Genomic DNA, 25,875 nt, shown 5'->3' with positions numbered 1-25,875 from the left:
CTTTTCAGTAAAAATTATGGAAACACAATCAAGAGATGCAATGTATTATTTTTAAGATAGAAAACATTAATGTATTTCCAAACAAATCACACAGAATTTTCAACTATAAAAAAAAAAGCAAAAATGTTAAGGCTCTTTTAAAGGACAAAGAAAATGCCCCCTCCAAGGCAGTTATATCATTTGTTAGGTGCAACATTTACACCTGAAATGTGTATTTTACATGTGTAGGACTCTGTTGGGAGTGGAGTTACATTACTTATCTTGCATATGACTACACACAAAGCTTTTCAGCCCAAACTAGCATTTCAAATGGAGCTTTTGAACCCCCAACTCCACCCATAATGGAAAAGTGGGAACAGAGAACAATGATTATGCATAAAGATTTTCAATACAAGTGTTAACAAGCAATCTTTAACATTTGTGTTTTAATGTAAGAATTCAAAAAGTATTTAATCCCACAAAACTGAATACACTAATAGTGAGTGTGACATCACAGTCCTAGGACACAGAAAAGTGTTCCTATTCCTTTTAATCTTAACTATCCAAGACAAAAGATATTTAAAGGGAAAATATATACACACACATATATTTTAAAAGAAATGAATTTCTAAGAATCTAAAGAAGAAAAATCTGAACATTTTAGGAGCTAACCATATTAAATGTAAATCCATGGGTTTTCTCACTATCACATTCTAAGTACAGCCAGAAGAATTTGGGGCACACAGAGATTTCAAGTAAGTTTATGCCAAGATACACTAAAAGTAATTATGATTTTAAAGTAAGTCTGCTGTTAAGTTGCTCACCATTAAGTTCGTGGAGATTTTTTAAAAATAAAGCTGTCAAGTGATCAAGCAGCAAGCAACAAAGTATCTAGTACAACTACATTCTGATAGAAGACAGATTCTTACATAAAATATATGAACTCTTGCAAAATTTATAAAATACCATAACCATAAAAGTAACTAATTCTAAATATAATTTTGAAATGTTTGCTCAAGTAAACCATGTATCCTCAACTTGGGACTTGACCAGCTAATACAGGACAGTGTACTCGGCTGAAGAGATGTAGATCACATTGCTCAGGGATGTATTTTTTTTTTTTTTTTTAATGTTTATTTTTGAAGGTAAGAGATACAAAGCGGGAGCAGAGGAGGGACAAAGAAAGAGGGAGACACAGAATCCAAGCGGGCTGCAGACTATGAGTGGTCCACACAGAGCCCGACACGGGGCTTGAACCCATGAACCATGAGATCATGACCTGAGCCGAAGTCGGATGCTTAACCAACTGAGCCACCCAGGCACCCCACCTAGGGATGTATTATTAACTATAGTTTCATTGGTTGGAAGTGTATTATCTAATTTAACTTTCACTCAGGAGTTCCTGTGAAATATTTAATCATAAATGTTATAAAAAATAATTCCATTACTTCTCAAACTTAGAGTGGAATACCTACGCAGCTAAATACATTAAATTAAGCAGTGCATTTTCTAGGGGCTTCCACTGTAAGAGCAAACAGCACTATTGGCCATCTTGTATATTCCCTTGAAATAGAAACTATCACTACTCCTTTTACTGAGAGATTAATCAAACAATCCCCAATCTCTTGAAGTTACATGGCATACTTGTTATTTAAGAAACATCTTCCATTTCCTGCCCATTAGACTAGTTTTGGGTTCACCCCAACTGCCCCTTCATTTCTGCTAAGGCAATTATGCTATATTTCAATGAGTAACAAAATCACAAATTTTAAAAATCAACCATGGAAAAAAATAGTAATACCCCAAAGAGATGAGTGACTTAATCTTTTAAATCAACAATAGAGTAAGAATTTTAAAAAGCTATATTGAACAAAGTTACTTTTCTTCACTCAAAAATGTTCAGATGTAGGCTTTTCTATTAAAGGGGTAGATCTGAAAACCATATAGTTCTAGTTTAACTGATATTATGTTTTAAGCTATGTGCTAAAAACGTTAAACTCATTTGTACTCCCATGAAAACAGCTTTGCTTAATGTAGAAGCTGGCAAAGAATTCCAGCTACAATTCAGAACTTCTAAATAAAGATCTGGCAACCTCCAAAACATTATCAATAAGAGCATAATTTGTCCTTACTGATATTCATACAGGAGCTGTGTGCTAGACTAAAATCAAACTCTGCTTTCCCATTTTATATTATTTGAGAAAAATCGGTATCAAAACTGAAAATACAACCTTTCCCTCCCCCCCCCCAAAAAAAAAGCTTATCCTGGATTATATAGGTGGGTCCTAAATGCAATCATAAATATCTTTATAAGAGACAGACAGAAGGAGTTTTAAGAGACAGACACACACAGAAGAGAAGGTGATAGGAACATGCAGCAGAGAGATGCAGCCATGAGCCAAGAAATGCCAACAGCCATCAGCAGCTGGAAAAAACAAGGAAAGTTTCCCCCTTAGGGGCTCTGGAGGGAGCATGGCCCTGCCTACACCTTCATATCAGACATCTGACCTCCAGAATTCAATTGTGAGAATAAACCTCTCTTGTTTTACCACCAAGGTTGCATAGTTTGTTACAGCATCCAGAGGACACTAATACAACTAAAGGAAATGAGGGCATTAGAAGAGTAATCCTTAAAGCACACAAACTTAGAAGTAAAAGGGTAACCCTATATTATAAATAAAATCTATTGATGTAAACACAAGATACAAGGATATAGTAAGCCCAATTTTTACAGTTGAAACTTCAAAGCAAACAATTCTATAAGATTTTATATTTATTTATTTTTAAAAATTTATGTCAAGTTAGCCAATATATAGTGTATACAGTGTGCTCTTGGCTTTGGGGGTAGATTCCTGTGACTCATCGTTTACATACAATACCCAGTGCTCATCCCAACAAGTGCCCTCCTCAATGCCCATCACCCATTTCTCCCCTTCCCCAACCCCCATCAACCCTCAGTTTGCTCTCTGCATTCAAGTCTCTTATGGTTTTATATTTAATACTAACGTATCATTGAGTGGTCACAGAGGGCGAACCTATAAGCAAAAGTTTTACCTAATCTCTATTCAGCTACAGTAACAAACTGTACTGAGATAGAAAAATAAATCCATCTTTCAAATCAGACTAAAAAGTGAGAAATTAAAAGCAATTTAAAATGTCTACAAAATACCCACAAGTAAACGTGGCTACTGAAACTATTCATCACTAAGTATAAAGGATCCCACTATATGATCTTCTCTGGTGGGCAGAACTACTCAGAAACAGACAAAAGGGAAGAGAGTGGCATCTGGGGAATTACAAATAACACAGTTCATAATGTTGGAAGAGGATGTTTGAAAGGAACAATAAATCTTTATGATCTGGCAATCACTTGGTTCTTCTGAGACTTACATAAGAAAAAAAAAACCCAAATACTGAAATCTCTCTAAGCCTTAGTATCTACCTTTAAAACTGGGATATTCGTGTCTAGCTACTTCATAGTGTTAACAGCCCCCTCACAGGGTTACTCTGAGGATGAAACGTGATTACACACATTGATGGCCCATGGTCTGAGTCACAGCATCTTTCCATGAACTGGCTGACTGGAGCTAACTACACTTGCTTTCTCAATGAAACATTTCAGGGAACAGTTACTAAATTTAAAAAAATATATAGAAAAAAAATTAAAACATAAAGCCTCTTCACCATTCTATTGATATACAAGATTCCCAGCACTTACCACATCACTAGCACTGGAGAACTCATTATTGACCAGACTTTCCAGAGCCATCCACCGAACTGGCCTGTTTTCATTGTCCCCCAGACAGTGATAGTCCATGGGGAACAAGTCTCTGGAGAGGGCATTGTCTGTGATCTTAACTTGAAGTGTGTCATCAATCCTGAAAAGTAAAGACATGAGCATCAAATGCAATCAGACTGTTTAAAACATATGAATCAGGGTTACTCTTACAATTCCCACAGTAACTCCTGGAGAGAGCCCAAATCCAGGGAAAACTAAACATCAAAGGACAGTGACAAGCTCATGGCACCTACACACAGTTCCTAGCAGCCAGGTCTTTGTGGATGACTTCCCTTCTGGCCAGATAGCTCATTCCACAGGCAATCTGAATGGCCATGTGTACGAGGTCTTGTTGAGAAATTGCCTGTGGTTAAAAAAAAAAAAAAAAAAAAAAAAAAAAAAAATGACACTGCTTGTAGTTAGCACAAAAATTATGATGGCAGCTACTTATTTTATTCCACAATCCTACTCCATCCCAAAATACTTCTTTACACCTACACTTGACTTTTAAAAAGCTACTTCTTGACCAAGAATATGTTCCCATTGCTCCCTAATATTTGTATCTACTAGTACTTATCATTCTGTAATGTAACTTACCATTTATTTCACACTGTCTCTCTCATCTGTTAGGTAGATCTCCCCAACAACTAGGACTTACAATAGGTGCCCAATAAATATCTGTTCCATGAATGCCGAATTCTCAAGATAATATTTCAAATGTTTATTATTTGATAACCTGTTCTTTAAAATCAAAAGTTTTTATTAGGAGATTATCTCTGGAGACCATTTTCAAACTAATATAAGTCTATAGCTCTCACTACTGATATGCTCCTCTAGAGCCAGTATGCTAGTACTGTGGGCTAAGGAGTGAAATTCTTCCTCAGGTAATGTTGATGGGCTGCAGCCTCCAACAATTTTTGGGGAACCCTGGCTTTAATCCTGTCAATTTACAAAGCATATTGACTTATAGGTCACTCGATGCAGCATTTGAATCCACTTTCTCTGGGCAACTGTAGTAAGTACATCATTATAAACTCTAAAACAAACAATACAGCTACAAGTTACAGTAGGCAACAAAACACCAGCTAGGCTTTACTACCACTACCATCATAATGTGTCTGGAATATAACCAAATGCTTCACAGCCATGTGCACAAGCAGCAAAGAGAAGGAAACTCCTAAGTGATCGATATCTTATAGCCAAGCATATTAAAAACAGATCCATTATCCCCATAATCTAGACCTCCAGTCACGACCAGCTTTTGGTATAATATGGACCAAATGACTCTGTCAAGTGTGTTTCCATTCCTACAAGGGAGATCTAGTACCAGTGCCTTCAAAGAGTTATCAGGAAAATGGCTGAGATGGTGTTAGAGAGGGTCTGAGGTGATTATAAATAAACACACAATGGATAAAAGGCAAAAGTTCAGCCATCAGTAGAGCGCAACCTTTAAGACAGGAATCATAAACCATCTTACTCTAAATCAACAGGGTATAAATATCTTCTAGTTCATTTTGAGTTTCTTTTTATAGGTTTTTAAACAGTTTATATATAGGAAGGTTAACATCTATTTTCAAAGATAATATCAGAAGTTCCCGGCAAATAATTAGTATTGGGGCAAATTTTTCTCACCTGAGGATTATTGGCCTCTACTAATTTGCACTGCCGTAAAAACAACTTAAGATTCCCCCAATTCATGTAAGGCAGTATCACCATGGGCTTTTCTCCTTCTTCTATACACACATGCGTAATAGGAAGAAGATTTCTACAAAATAATGAAATCAGGAGAAAGACAAGTGAAATCTAAAACCTCAAGGGCTTATTTTTAATAAAAAGCAATAAAGGTAACCTAAAACAAAACCAGAAAATCTCAAGCATACTTAAAAACATGATAACCATTAAAAATGTAATAATGTTATAAATGCCCCTTAAAACTAGACATCAGTGTTTCCCACATATACACTTGGTGGATAGATAGGGAAAAGCTGTAAACTCAAAGTTGTTTCCTGTGGACTGGATTCTCTGAAGACACTCTCTAGTCACACTAAAACTTTACTCTTATGGGGTAATCAGAGACATCTAAAAAATGACTTGATGTGTTTCTATAACATCCTCTTTAGTCCATCAACACATTAAAGAAAAGCAGACCCCATGCAGACTATGGACCAGAATATGCTATCAAGAAGGCCTCAGAGAGGCTGCAACTGCCACAAAAGCCAAGATGCCCTTAGCTGGTCCCATGGGACTTAGAATCTGATTTCCAAATCCTAAATTTACCATGTACTGTTTGTGCAACCATCTCTCCTGGCCTTAGTTTCCATACCTCTAACATGGCATCATATCAACCATAAAATGTTGTTATGATGTACAAGATAAAGCCAACCATGTAGTAAACAGTATTGTTTCTCTAAATTTCCATGGCACACATAAATACTTTCATCCTATTTCCTGACGACACCTCTTTCCATTGATACCTGGAAATAATTTAATTTTCTTCAAGGTTTATAACTTTTTACATAATTATCTCATTTTCCCAACTATGCCAAAAAGGGCAAAAACATGAATTCTTATTTTTATGCCCAATGCTTTGTATTCTGTGCCATAGAAAATAAGCATTTAATAAATATTTGATAAATAACACAAGTATCACAGCCTTAAAAACGATCCTACTCCTTAACTTAGTAAATTCTGCCTCTAAGGATATTTAATAAAGAAATAATATCAAACATTAAAAAGCTACATAAACAAGGATAGTTAATGAAATATTAATAGCAAAAAGTTACAAACAACTAACAGCACACCCAAATAGCAGGATAGTACATAACAATTAAATGGTCACAAAGAGATGTTAAGAAGAGTAAAAGTTTATCTTATTGAAAGCAAGATACAAAATTTACATATGTGTGCAGGATAATTTCAAAGATGGGAGAATAATAAAACTCTGCACAGAAATATGACAAGAATTAAAAGTTGTTGTCTTTGAGTTGTGGGGCTTTAGATCATTTCTATCTTGCTTTTTCTGTTTTGTTTTTTTCTAAATTGTTTCAATTGAGCATGTGTCTCTCTTAAAACCACAGTCACACAACTGTGACCCAACGGCGCACAAGTGAAAGCTGCGGACTCCTCTACTGCTATGTAGGACTTACTAATAGGGAAAGCACTGACCCCTAAGCAGCAGAAAATGAGGACTCAAGAGATTAGTAGACCTGCACAAAAAAACCTCCTAGTACAGCTTCTGCTTGCCATTACAGCCTAAGAGTGGCAGTGATGATTAGTCCCACTCAGTTGAGTGAAGAAACCCATGCAAAGAGAGGTTAGGTTATCTGCCAAGCACAAACAACAAGTGCATGGAGAAGAAAATTCAAAACTTCATCCAGTTCCAAAACCCTTTGCTTTTCCCTGGCTCACTGGATATTCCCTCCCGGGAGAGCAAGAAGGAATGCATGGGAAGTAACACTGCCTCTTTTCTTACCAAGTCCCATGCACACTAAAATGAGTACAACAGGTTTGCATTCAGGTTTAACTGAGCACACAATGATTTTAGGTGTAATGTGAAGAGTTACCTGATCTAACATCCCCAAAATTATTTCTCTGCTCCTCTCCTCAGGTCTGAAATTCACTGAGCAGAGTTAAAGGTATTTTATCCAGGCACAGTAAGTTTGCTGTTTGAGATCAAATCATTTGCTCTATCACCAGGGGATTAAAAGCCCTCTAGGAGAGGTAACAAGTTGCATGAACATGTTTTTTTTTAATTTTTTAAATATTTTATTTATTTTTGAAAGACAGAGACAGAGCTCAAGCAGGCGAGGGGCAGAGACAGAGGGAGACACAGAATCTGAAGCAGGCTCCAGGCTCCGAGCTGTCAGCACAGAGCCCCACGTGGAGCGCGAACCCACGAACCGTGAGGCCATAATCTGAGCCAAAGTCAGACACTTAACCAACTGAACCACCTGGGCACCCCTGCATGAACATGTTTTAAAGTACAAATGGCTGGCCTTCATTCTATCCATTTTATAAAGAAAAGGAGAATAAAAAGGAAGATCCGGGACCTAGATGAAGAGCGGATGAGAGTAGATACTGGTGCTGTAGGCAAGAACAAGGTAGAAACAGGGAAGGTTCTGTGGGGACATGAGACAACTGCACGCAGTTCTCAGTCTTGCCAAGCGTGCCTGCAGAGTGAGGGCCGGGAGGCACTCAGTGTGAGGTCACCACCAGGCAACTTCAGGCCAATGGAGAGCCAAACTGCACACAGAAATAACTCAACAGTACTTTAATATGAAGCACTTCAGATGTAATTAAAATAAATTGGTATCTTTTTATTTATACAGCTATTTCAATTTACAGTAAATATTATTCTCATAAATTCCAGTAGAAAAAGGAATAAAAAGAATTTCAAAATACTTAAAATATATCAACACTTTACAATTCTTACTCTTGGAATGTTAAAACATGAAGTAAACATGCTTTGCATGTGGAATTGCATGCCACAACCAGTTTTAAAAAGTTAAATTCTGAAATGAGGTGTCATTTCTTACTAAGTGTATTTTGTTGGCTTGATAAGTTGTACAATATGAACACTGAAGATCATTAGTTCATTTTTGTCCCTCAGGCCTAGCAGAGTTCCAAATACAAAACTGGTGCTAAATGAATTAGAATAAGAGAATGAACAAATAAATGCACAGACGCACCCATGATACTCATTAAAAACTAGGAGTCCTGGTATTACTCTACAGCCAGGAAGAACAATTAGCCATGACCAAACTAGACAATCTGCCTTTAGAAGACTTTCCCCAATTGCTGAATGTCCAGTATGAGCCCTATTCAGCATGTGGCATTCCATCACCTAAGGTGTCCTGGGCTGCTAATTCATCCTGATAGGATGCTGGAAAACCGTACAGGCTAAAGCCACATAAGAAATGCTGCAAATACTTGCACTGAACGTTATTCAGCCAAAGCACCTAGGCTACAGTGGATATAAAACTGCTTCTTGGGAAAATCTTGGCTTTGTCTACATTTATCCCTGTTTCCCACTTCTGTGAAGTGTACAGACCTTTTATCAGGGTAAGAATACTAGGTAGGTACCTAAATACTAGGTTACATTACATACTAGTATTAAACACTTTTGGCTCTTCCTCTCAGAGTCAGCAGAATAGAACATCAAGCACTTCCAGTCTGGTCAAGAAGGACATTTCTAAATGACCATTATCCAGTTCTTGTTTTGTTACTCAAAGGAAACAAAATGTATTTTTTATAAAATATAATCTCAGGAATGTTATCCATGCATTCCTCTGTAAATACGTTCTATACTTGGACTGAATCAGACCAATGGAAGGTAACATTCTTCAATCACTTGACTTTAACCCTTCAATGGGACATCTTCAGTCCGACCATTACTGTATGTTCAATTTTTTCAGACACCCTGGGCTTTTTTATGCTCAATGAAACTAAAAAGTGTATCTGTTCATTATATTAATCAATGCCCCAAGTATGGTAAGCCTAATGTGACATCTACTTGAGAATTTGAAACTAGGAAAACTTTTTTCCTCCCCCAAAGAACATTTGTTTCTTTCCCTTCTAATACTGAGATTCATCAACTTTTAATGTTTCCCCAGAAACTAAAAGATGTTTTATGTTCAATCACAGCAAAAATATTTGTATCCTTATTGTTGGCTTATTTGTTTTCTCCTCCACCATCACAAAGCCATAAAACTCGACTTTCATTACCATTTTATTGCTCTCACTACTGCTGCCTTCTTTTTAGCTTCTCAAATTCTTTCAAATAGGAACCAAAGTATAAATGAAACTCAAAAATAAAACTCTGCATAGTCATCTTATTTTTTGGCAGAACTAAAGTAACTGCTCAAAGTACAAAGAAATTAAAATGCATGATGCCTTTTGCATGCATCACTTGTGTGTGTGTGTGTGTGTGTGTGTGTGTGTGTGTGTGTGTGTGTTTCCCCAGAAGTCCATAAATATCTTCCAACAGGGATGGTCACTGACCCATTTTTTTAAACATATGCAACCAAATCTGCAATAGGCATACAAATTAAGCTGACTCTATGTAGTTTTTTTTCTTTTTAAAAACCTTGCCCCAATACTGATACTGCAGCATGTTGAGATACGATATTTAAGTCCTTTTTGTTTCAGAAGATAGAGCTTTTGTTATAGCTCTGTAAGAGGACTGATATGAGTTTTTTTTTTTTTAAAGTTCTTCATACAGAACTACAAGTATTTCTTAAAAACCATACTATGACCTAATGACAAGATCCTGGTCAACCATTCAATGAACTGCTCCAAATCTTTTTTAAATGTAGATATGAATTCATAGTTACTTATATAAAAAGTTAGATACATTGCTCTGTTATATTAAGAAGCCTGTTAACCTTGTTAAAGATAATAATGGTATTATGATTATATGAAAACATCTTCGGAGCACCTGGGTGGTTCAGTCATTAAGCATTTGACTCTTGATTTTCAGCTTGGGTCATCTCAAGGTTCGTGAGGTTCAGCCCCACATTGGGTTCTGCGCTGACAGCGCAGAGCCTGCTTGGATTCTCCCTCCCTCTCTCTCTGCCCCTCCCCGACTTGTTCCCTCTCTCTCAATAAATAAATATTAAAAAAAAAAATCTTCATGGGGGGAGGGGAATTGCAGGCTGGAAATGAATTTAAGTGCTGAGATGTCTAGTTTACTTTAAAATATTTCTACACTCCTAAATATCTATGTATCACCTAGGTAGATAATAGACATTTATATACACCAAACAAAAGTGGTAAAATGTTAACTTTCACTAAATTTAGGAGATGGGATTACTGGTGTTTATTATTCTTATCTCTGGTATTCTATGTTAAAGAATTTCATAGCAGGTATTTTTTAAATATTTTTTTAATATTTTTTTTCAAGTTTTTATTTATTTATTTTGAGAGACAGAGAATGAGCAAGAGAGGGAGAGAACCCCAAGCAGGCTCCGTACTGTCAGCTTGAAGCCCAATGTAGGGGCTTGAACTCACAAACTGTGAGAACCCATGAGGCAAAACCAATAGTTGGATGCTTGACCGCCTGAGCCACCTAGGCACCCCTCATAGCAGATATTTAAAAAAAATTTTTTTTTAATATTTATTTATTTTTGACAGAGAAAGAGACAGAGCATGAATGGAGAAGGGGAAGAGAGAGAGGGAGACACAGAATCTGAAGGAGGCTCCAGGCTTCGAGCTGTCATCACAGAGCTAGAAACAGGGCTCGAACTCACAGACCACGAGATCATGACCTGAGCCAAAGCTGTATGCTTAACTGACTGAGCCACCCTGGCGCCTTTTTTTTTTTAATTTTTTTTAATGTTTATTTATTTTTGACAGAGAGTATAGCAGATATATATCACTATCCTATTTTTTAAAGAATAATATGCACACAAATATGTAAAAACTCCCTTTCTCAAAAGTTTAGCTATGTTTTATCCAGCTATGTTTTCTTTTCTTCCTTAGAATCTATTGCATTAATTTTTTTCACTGATATTCTATTTAAAAAATAAGGGCATTCCAAAAAGCTTTCAATTCAGAACATATCACAACTTTCTTAAATATAAATGTAGCATACAATGTTACCATGCTTAACACTTAAATGCTGGGTAGTTTTCCTCACCTGTGATGAAGACCTCGTAGCTTACAACTTTCAGTGAGCATCATTGTCACCTGAATTTCAGAAGCTTGATCTATATAAAGAAAAGGACATTGTCGTGGATGTTAACACTATATATGTGACAAGACCTATTCTGCTATTAGCAAAAATTTATCTCAAACTATAGGATGAATTTTCATTATAAGATACAGGTAAATCTACATAGGTCTAGCCTATTTCTATTATCAAATTACAAAATATTACAAAATTCTATTGCAACAGGCAGTGTTTCATTTAATAGATGAACATTAACAGAAGCCATGAAGAATAAATTTGAGTATGTAAAAATTAGAAATTAAGTAAGGTTCCATAAAAAAAGTAATGAAAGTAGTAGCAGGCTGGAAAAATATACATAAAGGATTAATTTCATTTTTTCCCCTTCTTTAAAGAATTCCTACAAACCAATAAGAAAAAAATTTAAAGAGTCAAAAGATAAAAGCATACACTTTATTGAAAAAAAGCAACACAAATGACCAAAAAAATTACAAAATGACGTTTAGCCTCACCCTTCTGTAAAGACAAACAAACTAAATTAAGAGGTATCATTTTCTTGGTCAGAGTGGGACAAAAACAATCAGCTACCTGCCAGTTTGGGCAGGAGTGTGATGAAACAGGTTCATCAATAGCATCTTGGGAAAGTGAGGGAAGCAATACCCAACAAAGTGCAAAAATACATATACTCTACATCATCAGCCCACTATTAAGAGCATAATCTACAGATATAGTCACAAAAGTTCATCTACATATAATGTAACAAGAATATTGTTCACCTGTAATAGCAAAAAATTCAAAACAACCCAAAGTGCCCATCAAAAGAGAATCAGTTAAATTAGCACACTGGGATACTATGCAATTACTTTTAAAAAATAAGATTTAAGTCTCTATGTATGACAGAAGATCTCCAAGATATATTAAATTTTAAAACCAAGGTGACAAATTGTTTGAGTGACCAGTTATGTTTTAAAAACAAATTATTTGAAAAATTAGATACATCTGGACACATTTTTTTTCTTACTCATGAAGAGAATAATAATAAATTGTTAATGATGGTTAGGTTTAGAGATGGGAGAATTTAAATTTTGCACCTTTCTCTTCAATTTACATGTTCAAACCTTAGAAACATAAAACTATAAAAAAAAAATGACCACAGGGGTTCTGAAGGGAGATTGTGGCCCTTTTATTTTCTTCTTACCTGTCTGAGTTAAAAGCTAGCAAACAAAAAGAACTGATATTAAATTAATAGAAAAAAATGTAATTATCATATAATACCCAAAACTAGTATGATTATTCCATTTTATTTTTAGCATCTGAACTTATGGTTTTTGGTCCAAAGTAACAGAACTATAATTGGCTTTTAGTTCAATGTTTTTGAAACACAAAACACAATAATGCAATTTACTAGTATCTTTAGCTTGCGCCTCCAAAGGAATTTTAAGTCAGCAAATATCTGCACAAATCTATAAGCATTCTTCATCTTACAGGGGCCACTACTTTAATAATGAGGATTTTCTCCACTATTTAAAAAGAACATTTCCATTAAGTGAATGGCATATTTTCATTATAAAATTGGAAATGAGTTTCAGTTTTTTAAAAACCAGCCTGAAGATGGGAATGCAAGCTGGTGCAGCCACTCTGGAAAACAGTATGGAGGTTCCTCAAAAAACTAAAACCAGAACTACCCTACAACCCAGCAATTGCACTACTAGGTATTTATCCAAGGGATACAGGTATGCCGCTTCAAAGGGACACATGCACCCCCACGTTTATAGCAGCACTAGCGACAATAGCCAAAGTATGGAAAGAGCCCAAATGTCCACCCATGGATGAATGGATAAAGATGTGTTGTATATATACAATGGAATATTACTCAGCAATCAAAAGTGAAATCTTGCCATTTGCAACTACATGGATGGAACTGGAGGGTATTATGTTAAGTGAAATTAGTCAGAGAAAGACAAAAATCGTATGACTTCACCCATATGAGGACTTTAAGAGACAAAACAGATGAACATAAGGGAAGGGAAATAAAAATAATATAAAAACAGGGAGGGGGACAAAACAGAAGAGACTCATAAATATGGAGAACAAACTGAGGGTTACAGGAGGGGTTGTGGGAGAGGGGATGGGTTAAATGGGTAAGGGGCACTAAGGAATCTACTCCTGAAATCATTGTTGCACTATATGCTAACTAATTTGGATGTAAATTTTAAAAAATAAAAAATAAAATTAAAAAAAAACTGGCCTGTAGATATAAAAAAAAAATTATGAGTATAGTGTACCTTTTATTTACTTATTTATTTTTAATGTTTTTATTTTTGAGAGAGAGACAGAGCGAGTGGAAGAGGGGCAGAGACAGAGAAGGAGACACAGAATCCGAAGCAGGGTCCAGGCTCTGAGCTGTCAGAGTCCAACACGGGACTTGAACTCAAGAGCCATGAGATCATGACCTGAGCCAAAGTCGGACACTCAACCTACTGAGCCACCCAGGCACCCTGAGTATAGTGTATCTTTAAAAACACTCTCAAGGGCACCTGGGTGGCTTAATCGGTTGAGTGTCCAACTCTTGATTTCAGCTCAGGTCGTGATCCCAGGGTTGTAGGATCGAGCCCTGCGTCAGGCTCTGTGCTGACCATGGAGCCTGCTTAGGATTCCCTCTCTCTTTCTGCATCTGCCCCTCTCCCCTGCTAGCACTCTCTAAAAATAATAACAACAACAACACTGATTTCAAAGAAACCAATAACTAATTTGTATGTCAACAGTAAAAATAGTAGTAACTTGCAAAGCTTCTGATCAATGCAACAAGAGGGAGAAAAAGATACAAAGACTGGCAAAGCCAAGATTCACATCCCAGCCCTACATAGTAAAATGCCAAACCAAGAGTAAAATCCAGATCACTGAAGTCAAGTACTATGAGTATGTGTCACATTTACTCCTTAAAAGTGCAACTGTCAAAGCTAAGCAATCACAAACTTCATTTTCTTCCAAGACTAACTAGTGGAATCACTCCCTCTTCCACAACTTGCTAGTAGTGTCCACTTTTCCAGACAGCTTCATTTAGTTTAAACCTTTGTAGGAATGTAAAAGGGGCGGACGAAAAGCCAAGGGCTTGAAACACTTGGTACTTCTTTGGAAAACGTGCATCACACTGATGTCTGCCAGAATAAACTCTAGTTGTCTAAAAACTGCTCAAAATTTAGGATCATCTAGGAATGGCAGAATGTGCCTTTATTTCTTTTTCTGTAATCTAAATAAATTTTAATCAAATTACGACCAGGACGATTTGGGGAATGTCAGGGTCTTTTTCAGATTGAAATCTAGTAATATTTGGAAATCGGCACCCAGTTAATAAGTGGTGACCTTCCTGTCAACTGGCATGAAGATCCAAATAAAAGTCAATTTCAGGACATGTTATTTTATGCCTAATTTTCTTCAAATTATTAACTTTAATAAGCATACTCTATTAAGCAAGGGACACTTGAACTAGATGATGATCTAAGAACAGTTGGAGTTGGAGAAAAAATAATTTTATCCATTTAGTAAGAAAAAACCATTTTCCTGGATTCCCTTCCCAGTCTAGTCCAAGTCTTTTAATTTTAAATACTGAAAGATCTATTTTAAGATGTGCACATTTGAAAAGAATACTATAAAATATTTACAAGTTACAAGAAGAACAAATGCTTAAAAAAAACCACTTATTTCCAAATTGCAAAGTAGTAGCAACTATAAAACAAAATAAGAACCCAACACCAATAACCTCAAATTAATTAATTTACTTCATGGAATTCAATTTCACAATATTCACTGTATGAGATTCAGATTCTTTTTTTTTTTTTTCGTTTTTTATTTATTTTTGGGACAGAGAGAGACAGAGCATGAACGGGGGAGGGGCAGAGAGAGAGAGGGAGACACAGAATCGGAAACAGGCTCCAGGCTCCGAGCCATCAGCCCAGAGCCTGACGCGGGGCTCGAACTCACGGACCACGAGATCGTGACCTGGCTGAAGTCGGACGCTTAACTGACTGCGCCACCCAGGTGCCCCGAGATTCAGATTCTTAATTTCAATCTCTGGAAATTTATTTCTTATACATTATACACACACACACACAACTTATGTTTTATATGTAATATACATATATAATAACATTATTGTTATTCTTAAGGTTAGTACAACTTTTTAGAAACAACATAAATAATAGACTGGAATGTCTATTAAGTCTCTGTGCAAATTTACAAATTTTTTATGAAGCCAAATTCCAATTTCTTGCTTATGTCTAAAGGTAAAGGTCAATAATCTTTTAAAAAGTTATTTTTTACATTTTAAGCTACATTTCTAATTGTGTGGCAAGTAACAAAGCATACAGATTTGTGAAAGAAATATGCCAGATTTTCATAGCTTCAATTAAAAAAAAATTCCAAAAAAATGAATCTCGAGATACCCAATCATATGGAGTTATCTAACAATTCTGCGCCAACGACTGTGGTCAATGCACTTCCTCTTTGTTTCTCATGCAAACCGTAACTATATCTTGGCTAGGGACTCACTGTGCTTTCTCTTGTTTCCATCTAGCTCAGAAGGAACATTACAATCACAGTGGTTAAGGCGCAGAAACAACCAATTGACTACAATTTCAAGCGTATCCGGAAGGAGAAATCTTATCTTGTGAAACAGTCCCAGAATCTGCATTGTGTTTTCTTATCACTATTATTTCCTTTTTTTCTCCTTTCCAACCCTAAGTCAACCCAATTATACATAGAAAGTTCTTTTGCTAATTCAAGATTCATTCAGAAGAAATTAGTGACAGCCTAGTTGTAAACTAACCGCAGATTTATAAACTCCAGAAGAAATATTAAAATCACAGAGAAATGTTTCCTTAAAAATGGGGGAAAATGTAACAAAAGTCAACAGTATTAAACTAAGGGTTCAAATTCTATATTTATAAACGGTAATATGTAAAATATCTTTCAAACCTAGTCAGAAAACCTAATGGACCAAACTTAAATATTAACCTTTAAAAATGCTTTGGGGCTAGGAGAGGTAGGTAGATAAAATATATACTGAACAGTATAATAAGTTAAACCGTTTAGAAAACAATGCGTGAATGGCAAGTGTGTGTTAAGCAAGCAATTTTGCTAAATTAAAAGAAATCAAATTACCCTTATTTTTAAGGTTAGTACAACTTTTTAGAAACAACATAAATCCTTCATACTTTTCCATCAATTCATTTAAGTAGATTTAGAAACATAAGTTCTTATAAATTAACTTTGAAAACTTCATAAAATGTCACCTCTTACATATAAAATGGAATTTAATTTTTTCCTCAATTTCTGCATCAAAATGCTATTATTTGTTTTTTCAAAATTAACATCTTGTCATCTCAGTCCATATCTGACACTGTCAGACATTAAACACCCTATAAATTACATTTTTCTTTTTCTTAAAATGATCAAATTTAACTAAGATTTAAGCTTTTACAAATATCAATTATAAAGTGAAAAATTAGGCATCATATTGCTCCAAAAGAATATGTGAAAATAGATATTCTGTTCATGATAACATTAACTAGTGTGATATACCCTTTAGAAAACAATCTGACAACATCTATCTAAATTTTAAATGCAAATACCTGTTGGGGCAACAATGTCAACTATGGCTATACCTATAAAACTAAGCCAAGAAGGATACGTAAACACATGGATATTTTTTGCAGCATTACATATAACAGCAAAAAAAAAAAAAAAAAAAAAAAAAAAGGCAGGGAAGTGGGAGGAAGATAAACAAGCCTATTCATGTAAGGTACTATGAGTCTGGGGTGGAGGAGGGGGGACAGGGTGTGTGTTTTTTATTCTTTGTAGACAGCAGTATTGGGAGTGGGAGGAGGAAAAATAAGTAACAGTGTTTTTAAGAGGAAAGAAACAACTTTTACCTAAGAAAAACACAGTATTACATATAGCAACAATGAAGTCAAATTGATGTAATTTAACTACAAGCTCAAGTAATACCTAGTAAGTGTTTAACATCTTAAATTATTAGACCTTTTTTTCTATACCTTATGAAAACAAGCCAAATATCCTCAAAAGTTAGCCTCATATGAGCTAAACTCACATGAACTGACTTAAAGGTCTGGTGCAGACTCAGAATCGGAGACAGAATCTCACTGGCATGATCTACCTTAGGAAAACATTTTGGTAACAGTATGGAAAAAAACCCTACCTTTAACTGTTTTTACAAATGCTTGTTTTTCTTTATTTGGATCTTTTTCATCTACTAAAATCCCATGGAAAATACGCCCAAAAGTACCTAGAAGGAAAAATAATAATTAATGAGATCATATGATAACCTTCATAAAACTATAAGTACAAAACTTCCTGGCACAATATAACTTAAACATAACAAGGACATATGTGATCAGCAACATTATTCTCACCTAAATCTTTGGTTTTTTAATGACTATTAGAAATTCTTTGTAACTATGAAATATTTTAACTTGCTTTTGTTTTTTTTTAAGTTTATTTATTTTTTGAGAAAGAACGTGCGCGTGCACACACACACACACACACACACACACACACACACACACACAAGCAGGGAGGGACAGAGAGACAGGGAGAGAGAAAATCCCAAGCAGGCTCCGCACTGAGAGCACAGGGCTCTATCTCACAAACCATGAGATTATGACCTGAGCAGAAACCAAAAGTCAGACACTTAACCGAGTCACCCAGGCACCCTTTAACTTGCTTTTAGAAATACCATATTTAAACCAAGTATATGAGAATCCTTTCTGAATCATCCTAAATAAACTAATGATATAGCCAAGAACACTGGAACTCAGTAATGGGGTATCCATTAGAGGCATTTATGAGTTTCTAAGCTTAGCTTCAGAACAATAACAAAAGAGAACAATGGACGCCCCTCATACATTCAAAAACAGACCAAAAATTTTTGCTTCTTTTAATTACTACTTGTCACTGGGGACAGTTCAAACCTCTCTCTTAGCTGTGATTGACCTATAAGCATCTCAACCAAGAGATGAATTCAGAATGACTCATATGCATTCAAAACATTACAAACTGGATTGTGGAAGGGGGAAAAAGGTAATTCTCTCTTTAACAACTTGAGGCACTCAACTCAATGAAGTACTTTATTATTAATTTTGGTCCTCATTCAGCATCTCCTCAATCAATACCCTAAAATTCAAGAAAGAAAACAAGGACCAACAGGTGGGAAAGGGAAGGGTACTAAAATCTACCAAACATCTATTATGCGTAAGTTCATTTAATGTACATCATTTCATCTAATCTTCACTACTAGTCCAAGTGCAGACAATGCAGTGCAAATTTATAGAAAAGGAAACTGGACGTGGAAGACATTAAATGAGTTCTCCAAGGTCACACAGGTGACAAATCATGGGACTCCAAAGCCCATGCTTGTTCCATCTGCTCCATCCCCATACTATCTGTCACAGAGAAAATTACTTAGAATATTTGAAACAGGCTTGCTAGGTAGTGATGATCTTTAAACAAGAACAGAAAATATATTTAAAGGTAGTATTTAAATGCTAATATATACAAATACATATATTTCTATACATATTTAATACATAAGTACATTATGTCTTAATACATAATACATTTAATACATAAGTACATTAGTAAGTACATTAATGCTTTAATATACCGAAAAATCAAGAATTACACCAAAGCTGTATTACGGCAAATTAAAGATCTAAAGAAAGAGAAAATAAAAATCAGTTTTAGAAAGGAAATAAATTGTATACTTCTATCCTTAGACACAAAGACATGAAATTCTTACAATCTGAAATTAAAAAAATTTTATAGTGTTAACATTAAATCTTGCTTGAGAAACGATTTTAAGAAAATAAATACCTTCTTGGAGTACATCTTTTAAAGTTATCCTCTCCCTGGATATTGCTATATCCTTCACCTTAGCTTTGGCCTCCAAAAGAGTGACACTTCTCAGGTCGTTCTTCTCTATCCGCAAGGTAGGATAACCTGAGGAGCCAACAAAGCCAGACCAAGAAATATAAATACCCTTATTGTGCCATCAAGGTCAACTAATACAGTTCAAACCTCAGGACTCAAGTCACAGGAATGAATAAATGTAAGAATCACAAAATGGGGGTCGCCTGGGTGGCTAAGTCAGTTAAGCGTCCGACTTTGGCTCAGATCATGATCTCACGGTCCGTGAGTTCGAGCCCTGCATCAGGCTCTGTGCTGACAGCTCAGAGCCTGGAGCCTGTTTGAGATTCTGTGTCTCCCTTTCTCTCTCTGACCCTCCCCCATTCATGCTCTGTCTCAAAAAATAAATAAGCGTTAAAAAAAAAAAGGAGAAAGGCACACACATGAACAGGGAGAATTACTTTTGAAGGTCACACAAAATTATTCTTCAATGTTTATATATTTTTGAGAAAGAAAGTGTGCGTGCGCGCACACAAAAGGGGGAGAGGCAGAGAGACAAGGAGACACAGAATCTGAAGCAGGCTCCAGGCTCTGAGTTGCCAGCACAGGGCCCGACGTGGGGCTTGAACCCATGAACTGTGAAATCACAGTGAGACACTCAACCAACTGAGCCACCCAGGTGCCGCAAGGCCACACAGAATTTTAAAGAAACACTTTCTACCTATCCCAAATCCTTAAAATGCATAATTAAGACAAGAAACACTAAAATGAGTATTACCATTATCACCACTTCAACTGCCTTTCACCCAAATGAAATAAGCTTTGACTAACAGAATGTTTATTTGTTTGTTTATAGTGTGCAGGGGAGGGGGAGAGGCACAGAAAGGAGAGAGAATCCCAAGCGGGCTTGTGCTGTCAGTGCACAGCCCATTGTGGGGCTCAATCTCACAAACCCTGAGATCATGACCTGAACCAAGATTTAGAGTTGGACATTTAACAGAGGCACCCTAGGCACCCCTTTTTTTATTTGTTTATTTTTATTTATTTCATTTGAGAGAGAAAGAGAGAGAGAGGGAGAGCGAGCACAAGTGGTAGAGAGGGGCAGAAGGAGAGAGAGAGAAAATCTTAAGCAGAATCTATGCTCGGCACGAATGTGGGGCTTGACGTGGGGCTTGATCTCACAACCCTAGGATCATGACCTGAGCCAAAATAAGAGTTGGATGCTCAACTGACTGATCCACCCAGGCACCCTTGAGTCACAGAATTTAACTTATTCCCCTTTATGGACTGTTTTTTTCCCCAAAAGATTTTCTAATATAATCTCCTAACAAAACAACTTTTCAAATGAAAAGACTATCTTTTCGAACAAAACATCTGGTTGATTTAATCAATCTCATGCTTATACAGCCTAGTTGTATCATTGTGAGATACATCTGTTGTTCAGCTCCACTATTTTCCCACTCATTCTTACTGACAGCAAAAATAAAATTTCTAGCTATAACTTAAAATTTTCATTCCAAGAAAAAATGTTAGAATAGAAGGAAGATTCAGTGTTAGCAAGTAGAAACTGGAATGGCTTCTCTAAGATTTATGCGCTTTGGTAAACACATGGTAAGAAAACTCCCGGGAGAGATAAAAGACCTAGACAATGGTCATCAATGGTTGCTACAAGATCTAGACGAAAGGCTTGGGAGTTCTGTAACCAAAGGATTAGGCTGACAACACCTGATTCTACTGATCAGCAGTTTGAACAGGATACACACAGGTGTGTGAGTATCTGTATTTGTATACGTTTAATCATACCTGGAGTTCTCAGAGTTTCTTAGATCTATGGTCTGTTGTTTTGTTATTTTGGAAAATTCTTGGCCGTTGTGTCTTCAAATATTTTTTTTACTCCTCTCTTTGTCTTTCTTTTATTTATATACAAGTGGATTTCCACTGAATTTTTAAAAAAATGTTTGTTTTTGCCCTACATAATAAATGAATCATCTATCTCAAGATAATGTCCACAAAAATAAGTACATTTCTTATCAACAGTAACTAAAAATATTTTTAATAAGTAATTTCAAGTGACTTTTTTTTTAATGTTTTTATTTATTTTTGAGACAGAGAGAGACAGAGCATGAGCAGGGAAGGGTCAGAGAGAGAGGGAGACACAGAATCTGAAGCAAGCTCCAGGCTCTGAGCTGTCAGCACAGAGCCTGATGTGGGGCTCGAACTCACAGACCGTGAGATCATGACCTGAGCTGAAGTCGGACACTTAACCGACTGAGCCACCCAGGCGCCCCTCAAGTGACTTTTAAAAAGCATTTTGCTTTTAGCATATAATAATTGAATCTCTATCTCTTTAAGGTTATAGCCACAATCAAGAATTGACTCTACTGAGCAAATCTTGACATTTAAACATTAAAATCAATGTGTTTCTTCTGAATAGTCTGGACTACTTTCCTATCTATCATTGTGTTTTCTGAAGAGCATATAATTCTTTCATTGGTGGTGATGGTAACTACTGATGATTTCTTTAAAATTTCATTTAATCTTGAGCATTCCCTCTTTCCCCCTTTTCTTTTTCTTGCCACTCTTATTAAAGAAACCAGTTCTGTTATCCTGAAGAATGTTCAGCATCTGCTTCTTCAAGTATCATTTAACTTGTTCTTCGATCCCTGTATTTCTTGTAAACTGCCAATCAGTTCCACAGCCATAATTAGGTGCAGGTTACCTCTTAGGAGTGGGGAGGGGAGACAAAAAATACTCCACGGGTGGTATATCACATGTGGGAGTACAAAATATCTAGTTGTCCTACTTTCAGTGATGCAAAGTTTCATTAGAGGAGTCACACCATGACAGTCTGCTCCCTCAAATGATCCCATTTCCCTTTGTTCACAGGGTTTTAACACTGATGGTCTTTTTCTGAATCAATTATTTTAACAGAGGTTGTAATTATGATTTTCTAATTCTATCATTCCTTCCACATTTATTAGCTAGGATTCTTCTGTAAAGAAGCATTTTCCCTCATCAACCAGCACTATGTGCTTACTCTGAAATACAGTTCATATAGCCAGTCATCAGAAAGAGGGATTTTTGGTGCCTTAGTTACTTCTCATAATGATTAACTTCTTCAATAACTATCATCACAAACTCAAGGATTTTTACACATTCTGTTTCCATCCACTGCAGTCATTCTTTTTGATGCTCAAATGTCCCATTTCAACCTGCCCCAGGTTTATCTTGCCCATTCCTGACCTAGTCCTGAAATCCTCCATTTCCCCAAAGAATCCTGGTTCTTTTTAATGGGAAACAGTACTGGAAGACCACAACAGGGCACTGGATGAAGAACAGATAGTAAATGCCAGTCCAAGGAAGATACCAGCTAACTGCCTGTAAGACCTAATTAATCGATAGCACTACTGAGTTGAGCCCTGATTTATGGTCCACTGTTTATCCTGAGGACTATGTTGTTTTCTATTTGTGTGGAGACTCATTCCTCATTGTGTCTAAATTATATTCTAAGAATGATTATTTTCCCCCAACATCAACATGTTACAGTGTAAAAACTTTTATCAAAATCCTGTTAAAAAAAGGGGGGGGAATCAGATTTCATGTTCTCAGTTCTAATGGCAGCTATTCTATAGGATAGGAAGTTATTCAATCATGATTAAAAAACAATGTAAAGTCCCTACCACTGCCCTTCAGATTATCACACAATTCATTAAAATCTAAGACTCATCTTCATACAGCTCAATGGCTTCTTCTATCTAACTACCTGAAAATATTTCTTCTGAATTTCTACAGAAGTGATTCAGTATCCCTTTTAATGTAATTAACCTATGGAAATCTCCACAAAATTAATTCTAGCAACTGAAATTATATTTTTAGTATTCCAATTTTAGAATGTTTCACTCAATGCTCTAGAAAGCAGAAGTTGAAGATCAAGCCTAATTCTGTGCATGTTAGATACTATGTACACAGGATGGTACACATGCCCCACAAATAACCAAGCACACAGGAACCACTGGCAGACAGACCACAGACAGCAATAGTAAATCATCTTTAGAATTAAATTAACTCTTACTGGTGATAGGAGTTGCATTGTTGGGTGTGTCAGCTCTCAGATATTGAGTCGTCTGGGTAGATGGCTGAGACAGCCCTTGGGAACTACTGCTGGCACTGATGCTGCAAACAAGTTTTAAAAGAGAAATATTTGGTAAGTCAGCTTCAGTGAAAACCCTCCTTTTTCTATGTATGCAAAAACACATCCAACCCATATAACCAGCTTAAAATCCTGATGGCAATCACAATAATGCATGGATCTCCATCACAAACATGCCATATTGAAATTTTAATCTCATAATATAGAGCCACTTCTTTCCTTTCTATCCTCACAATCATTAAGCACGTTCATCTTATCAATCATTCAGAAATGCAGGTATTAGTCCTTAGACACCATAGACAGCAGTCCTTAACCTCACACAGAGATATGATATGTTAGGGATCTATGGGTCATCTCTTAGAAAAAGAACCCATGTCATCCAATTAGATTGCTTTAAAAAAAAAAAAAAGAAAAAGAGGAGTAGAATGACAGGCCTCTTTTACTAGTGGTCCAAAATCAAATGGCCTAATAAAGAATATAAAAGCAAATCAAATATGCCAATATGCCCAAGGCTTTTTAAGGGGTATCATCTCTGGTTCAAATCAATCCCCCCTTTTTAGAATTTCTGGAACTTATTACAATTTTCTAGTATTTGAAGCATTCCATTATACCATATCCTTTAAATAATATAAGAGATCCAGAAAAGGACAGGCTCAAGTAACTGTTAACCCTATACTCACGATTTTACAAATTAATACCTCATTAAGTATGTGCTTTTGTCTTTTCTGTGGGTAAAAACCTTACCCCAGGTTACCCTTGGGCACATTTCAGTTTCACTACCTCAGCCCTTGAATTCTGTAGTAGACGGGTGAGGGATAGAAATTTAACATGAAAAGTGAACTCAGATGGCAGGAAGTCATACCAAACTGTCAGGATAGGCTTTTCATGCCTTCCTTAGCTATAGGATCAGCAGGGTCCAGAGGCTCCCAATTTTCCTAAATATACAATATCTTTGAACTGACCAGGCCCCACACAATAGCTCTGTATTTTCAAAACCTGGTGATTGAAAAAAATAATGACAAAAAGTTGCTACTCAATCAGGGTGCCTGGGCGGCTCACTCGGTTAAGCGTTCGACTTCAGCTCAGGTCATGATCTCACGGTCTGTGAGTTCAAGCCCTGCATCGGGCTCTGTGCTGACAGCTCAGAGCCTGGAGCCTGCTTTGGATTCTGTGTCTCCCTCTCTCTCTCTGCCCCTACCCTGCTTCTGCTCTCTGTCTCAAAAATAAATGAAAATATTAAAAAATTTTTTTAAAAAAGTTGCTACTCAAGAACTGATCTCTGTGAGTCTACACATGTAGTGGATATGGGGCAGTACAGTGAAGAGATGAAGACCATAAACCTTGGGTATGGGGGCAGTACAGTGAACATAAACCTTAAAATCAAAACTGCCAGCACCATTTACGAGCTGTATGATCTCAGGCAAACAAATGGTTCTGTAGCCTCGAATTCCTCATGTTTAGAATGAGTCTGATTCTACCTCCTGACAAGGTTGCTAAAAGGATTATATGAAAAATAAAGAAAGAAAGCTTTTAGGAGAGTGCCTTGTCCTCAAACATACACTTACAAATTATTAGAAATTATTATTATTACTAATATTATTAGTAATATTAGAATGATAAGGAACCACAGGACACCTGTTTTTGGAGTTCTGGGTACCACTCAAAGATCAGACTAAAAATCAGTGTTGTTGAAAGTCCAGGGGAGGGAATAGAAATGTTACCATCCCCAAAGAGTGGAAAATAAAGGACTTCAATTTACTTACCCATAAAATAGGATTAAGAAAACCTACCTCCCAGGAGTTTTTTGAGGCCCCAGTTGTATAATATACGTGAAACTATTACCTAACTATTACCTGCAACCAACATAGTTAAATAAGTGGCCAAACTCCAAATTATTTACTGGTCATTTGTTTCTCTCCAGTAACTGAACAGTAGGTGGCACTCTTGTACCACTTCAGAATTCTTGAAAAGCCTACAAAGAGTACATTACTAGCCATCAAGCTAGTAAGTAGAACAGCGAGAATTCAGAGATGCTTTGTTTGGCTCTTAACCACTAGGTTATGCTCTGAAAATAAGTGATAATATAAGTTGCTTTTATTCAGGCAATGTCTGGAAACCTTTGCCCAAAAATGGAAAGAACCAGAACACCTAACACATGAGTGTAACTGATTATTTTAGCAAGCTGAGGTATATGCTCCATTGAATCTGTAAGTTTTTGCACAATTTTGGCTTATGTGTGTTCACAGCCCTAGCACGCACATAAGCATTCAAGGAAAATGTGTGTATCAAGACTTTTAAATGCCAGGTTCCTCAGTGACTCCTTTAACTGTGCGTGTGTCCTCTCAAAGTCCTATCTAAATGTCCCTGTTACCTTACTTC

The 25,875-nt window shown here is 36.2% G+C and overlaps 1 protein-coding gene across 2 annotated transcripts in view; it reads right to left on the bottom strand.

Annotated features, from left to right (window-relative positions):
• RYK (receptor like tyrosine kinase) overlaps positions 1–25,875 on the bottom strand; it is a 102,867-nt gene that overhangs the window by 16,521 nt on the left and 60,471 nt on the right. Inside the window, exons 7-13 of one of the 2 annotated variants that reach the window (XM_042999172.1) lie at positions 23,419–23,519; positions 19,314–19,448; positions 17,641–17,727; positions 11,394–11,463; positions 5,390–5,522; positions 4,012–4,121; positions 3,698–3,857 (exon numbers count right to left, since the gene is read on the bottom strand). In XM_042999172.1, the coding sequence (XP_042855106.1) occupies positions 3,698–3,857; positions 4,012–4,121; positions 5,390–5,522; positions 11,394–11,463; positions 17,641–17,727; positions 19,314–19,448; positions 23,419–23,519 (796 nt within the window). The remainder of the gene's footprint in view (positions 1–3,697; positions 3,858–4,011; positions 4,122–5,389; positions 5,523–11,393; positions 11,464–17,640; positions 17,728–19,313; positions 19,449–23,418; positions 23,520–25,875) is intronic. The other variant, XM_042999173.1, reaches the window with a different exon arrangement.

Source organism: Panthera tigris, chromosome C2 (assembly GCF_018350195.1).
Source record: "Panthera tigris isolate Pti1 chromosome C2, P.tigris_Pti1_mat1.1, whole genome shotgun sequence".
NCBI lineage: Eukaryota > Metazoa > Chordata > Mammalia > Carnivora > Felidae > Panthera > Panthera tigris.
Note: the sequence above shows the minus strand (reverse complement) of the source record. Positions and strands in the feature narration are given on the sequence as shown.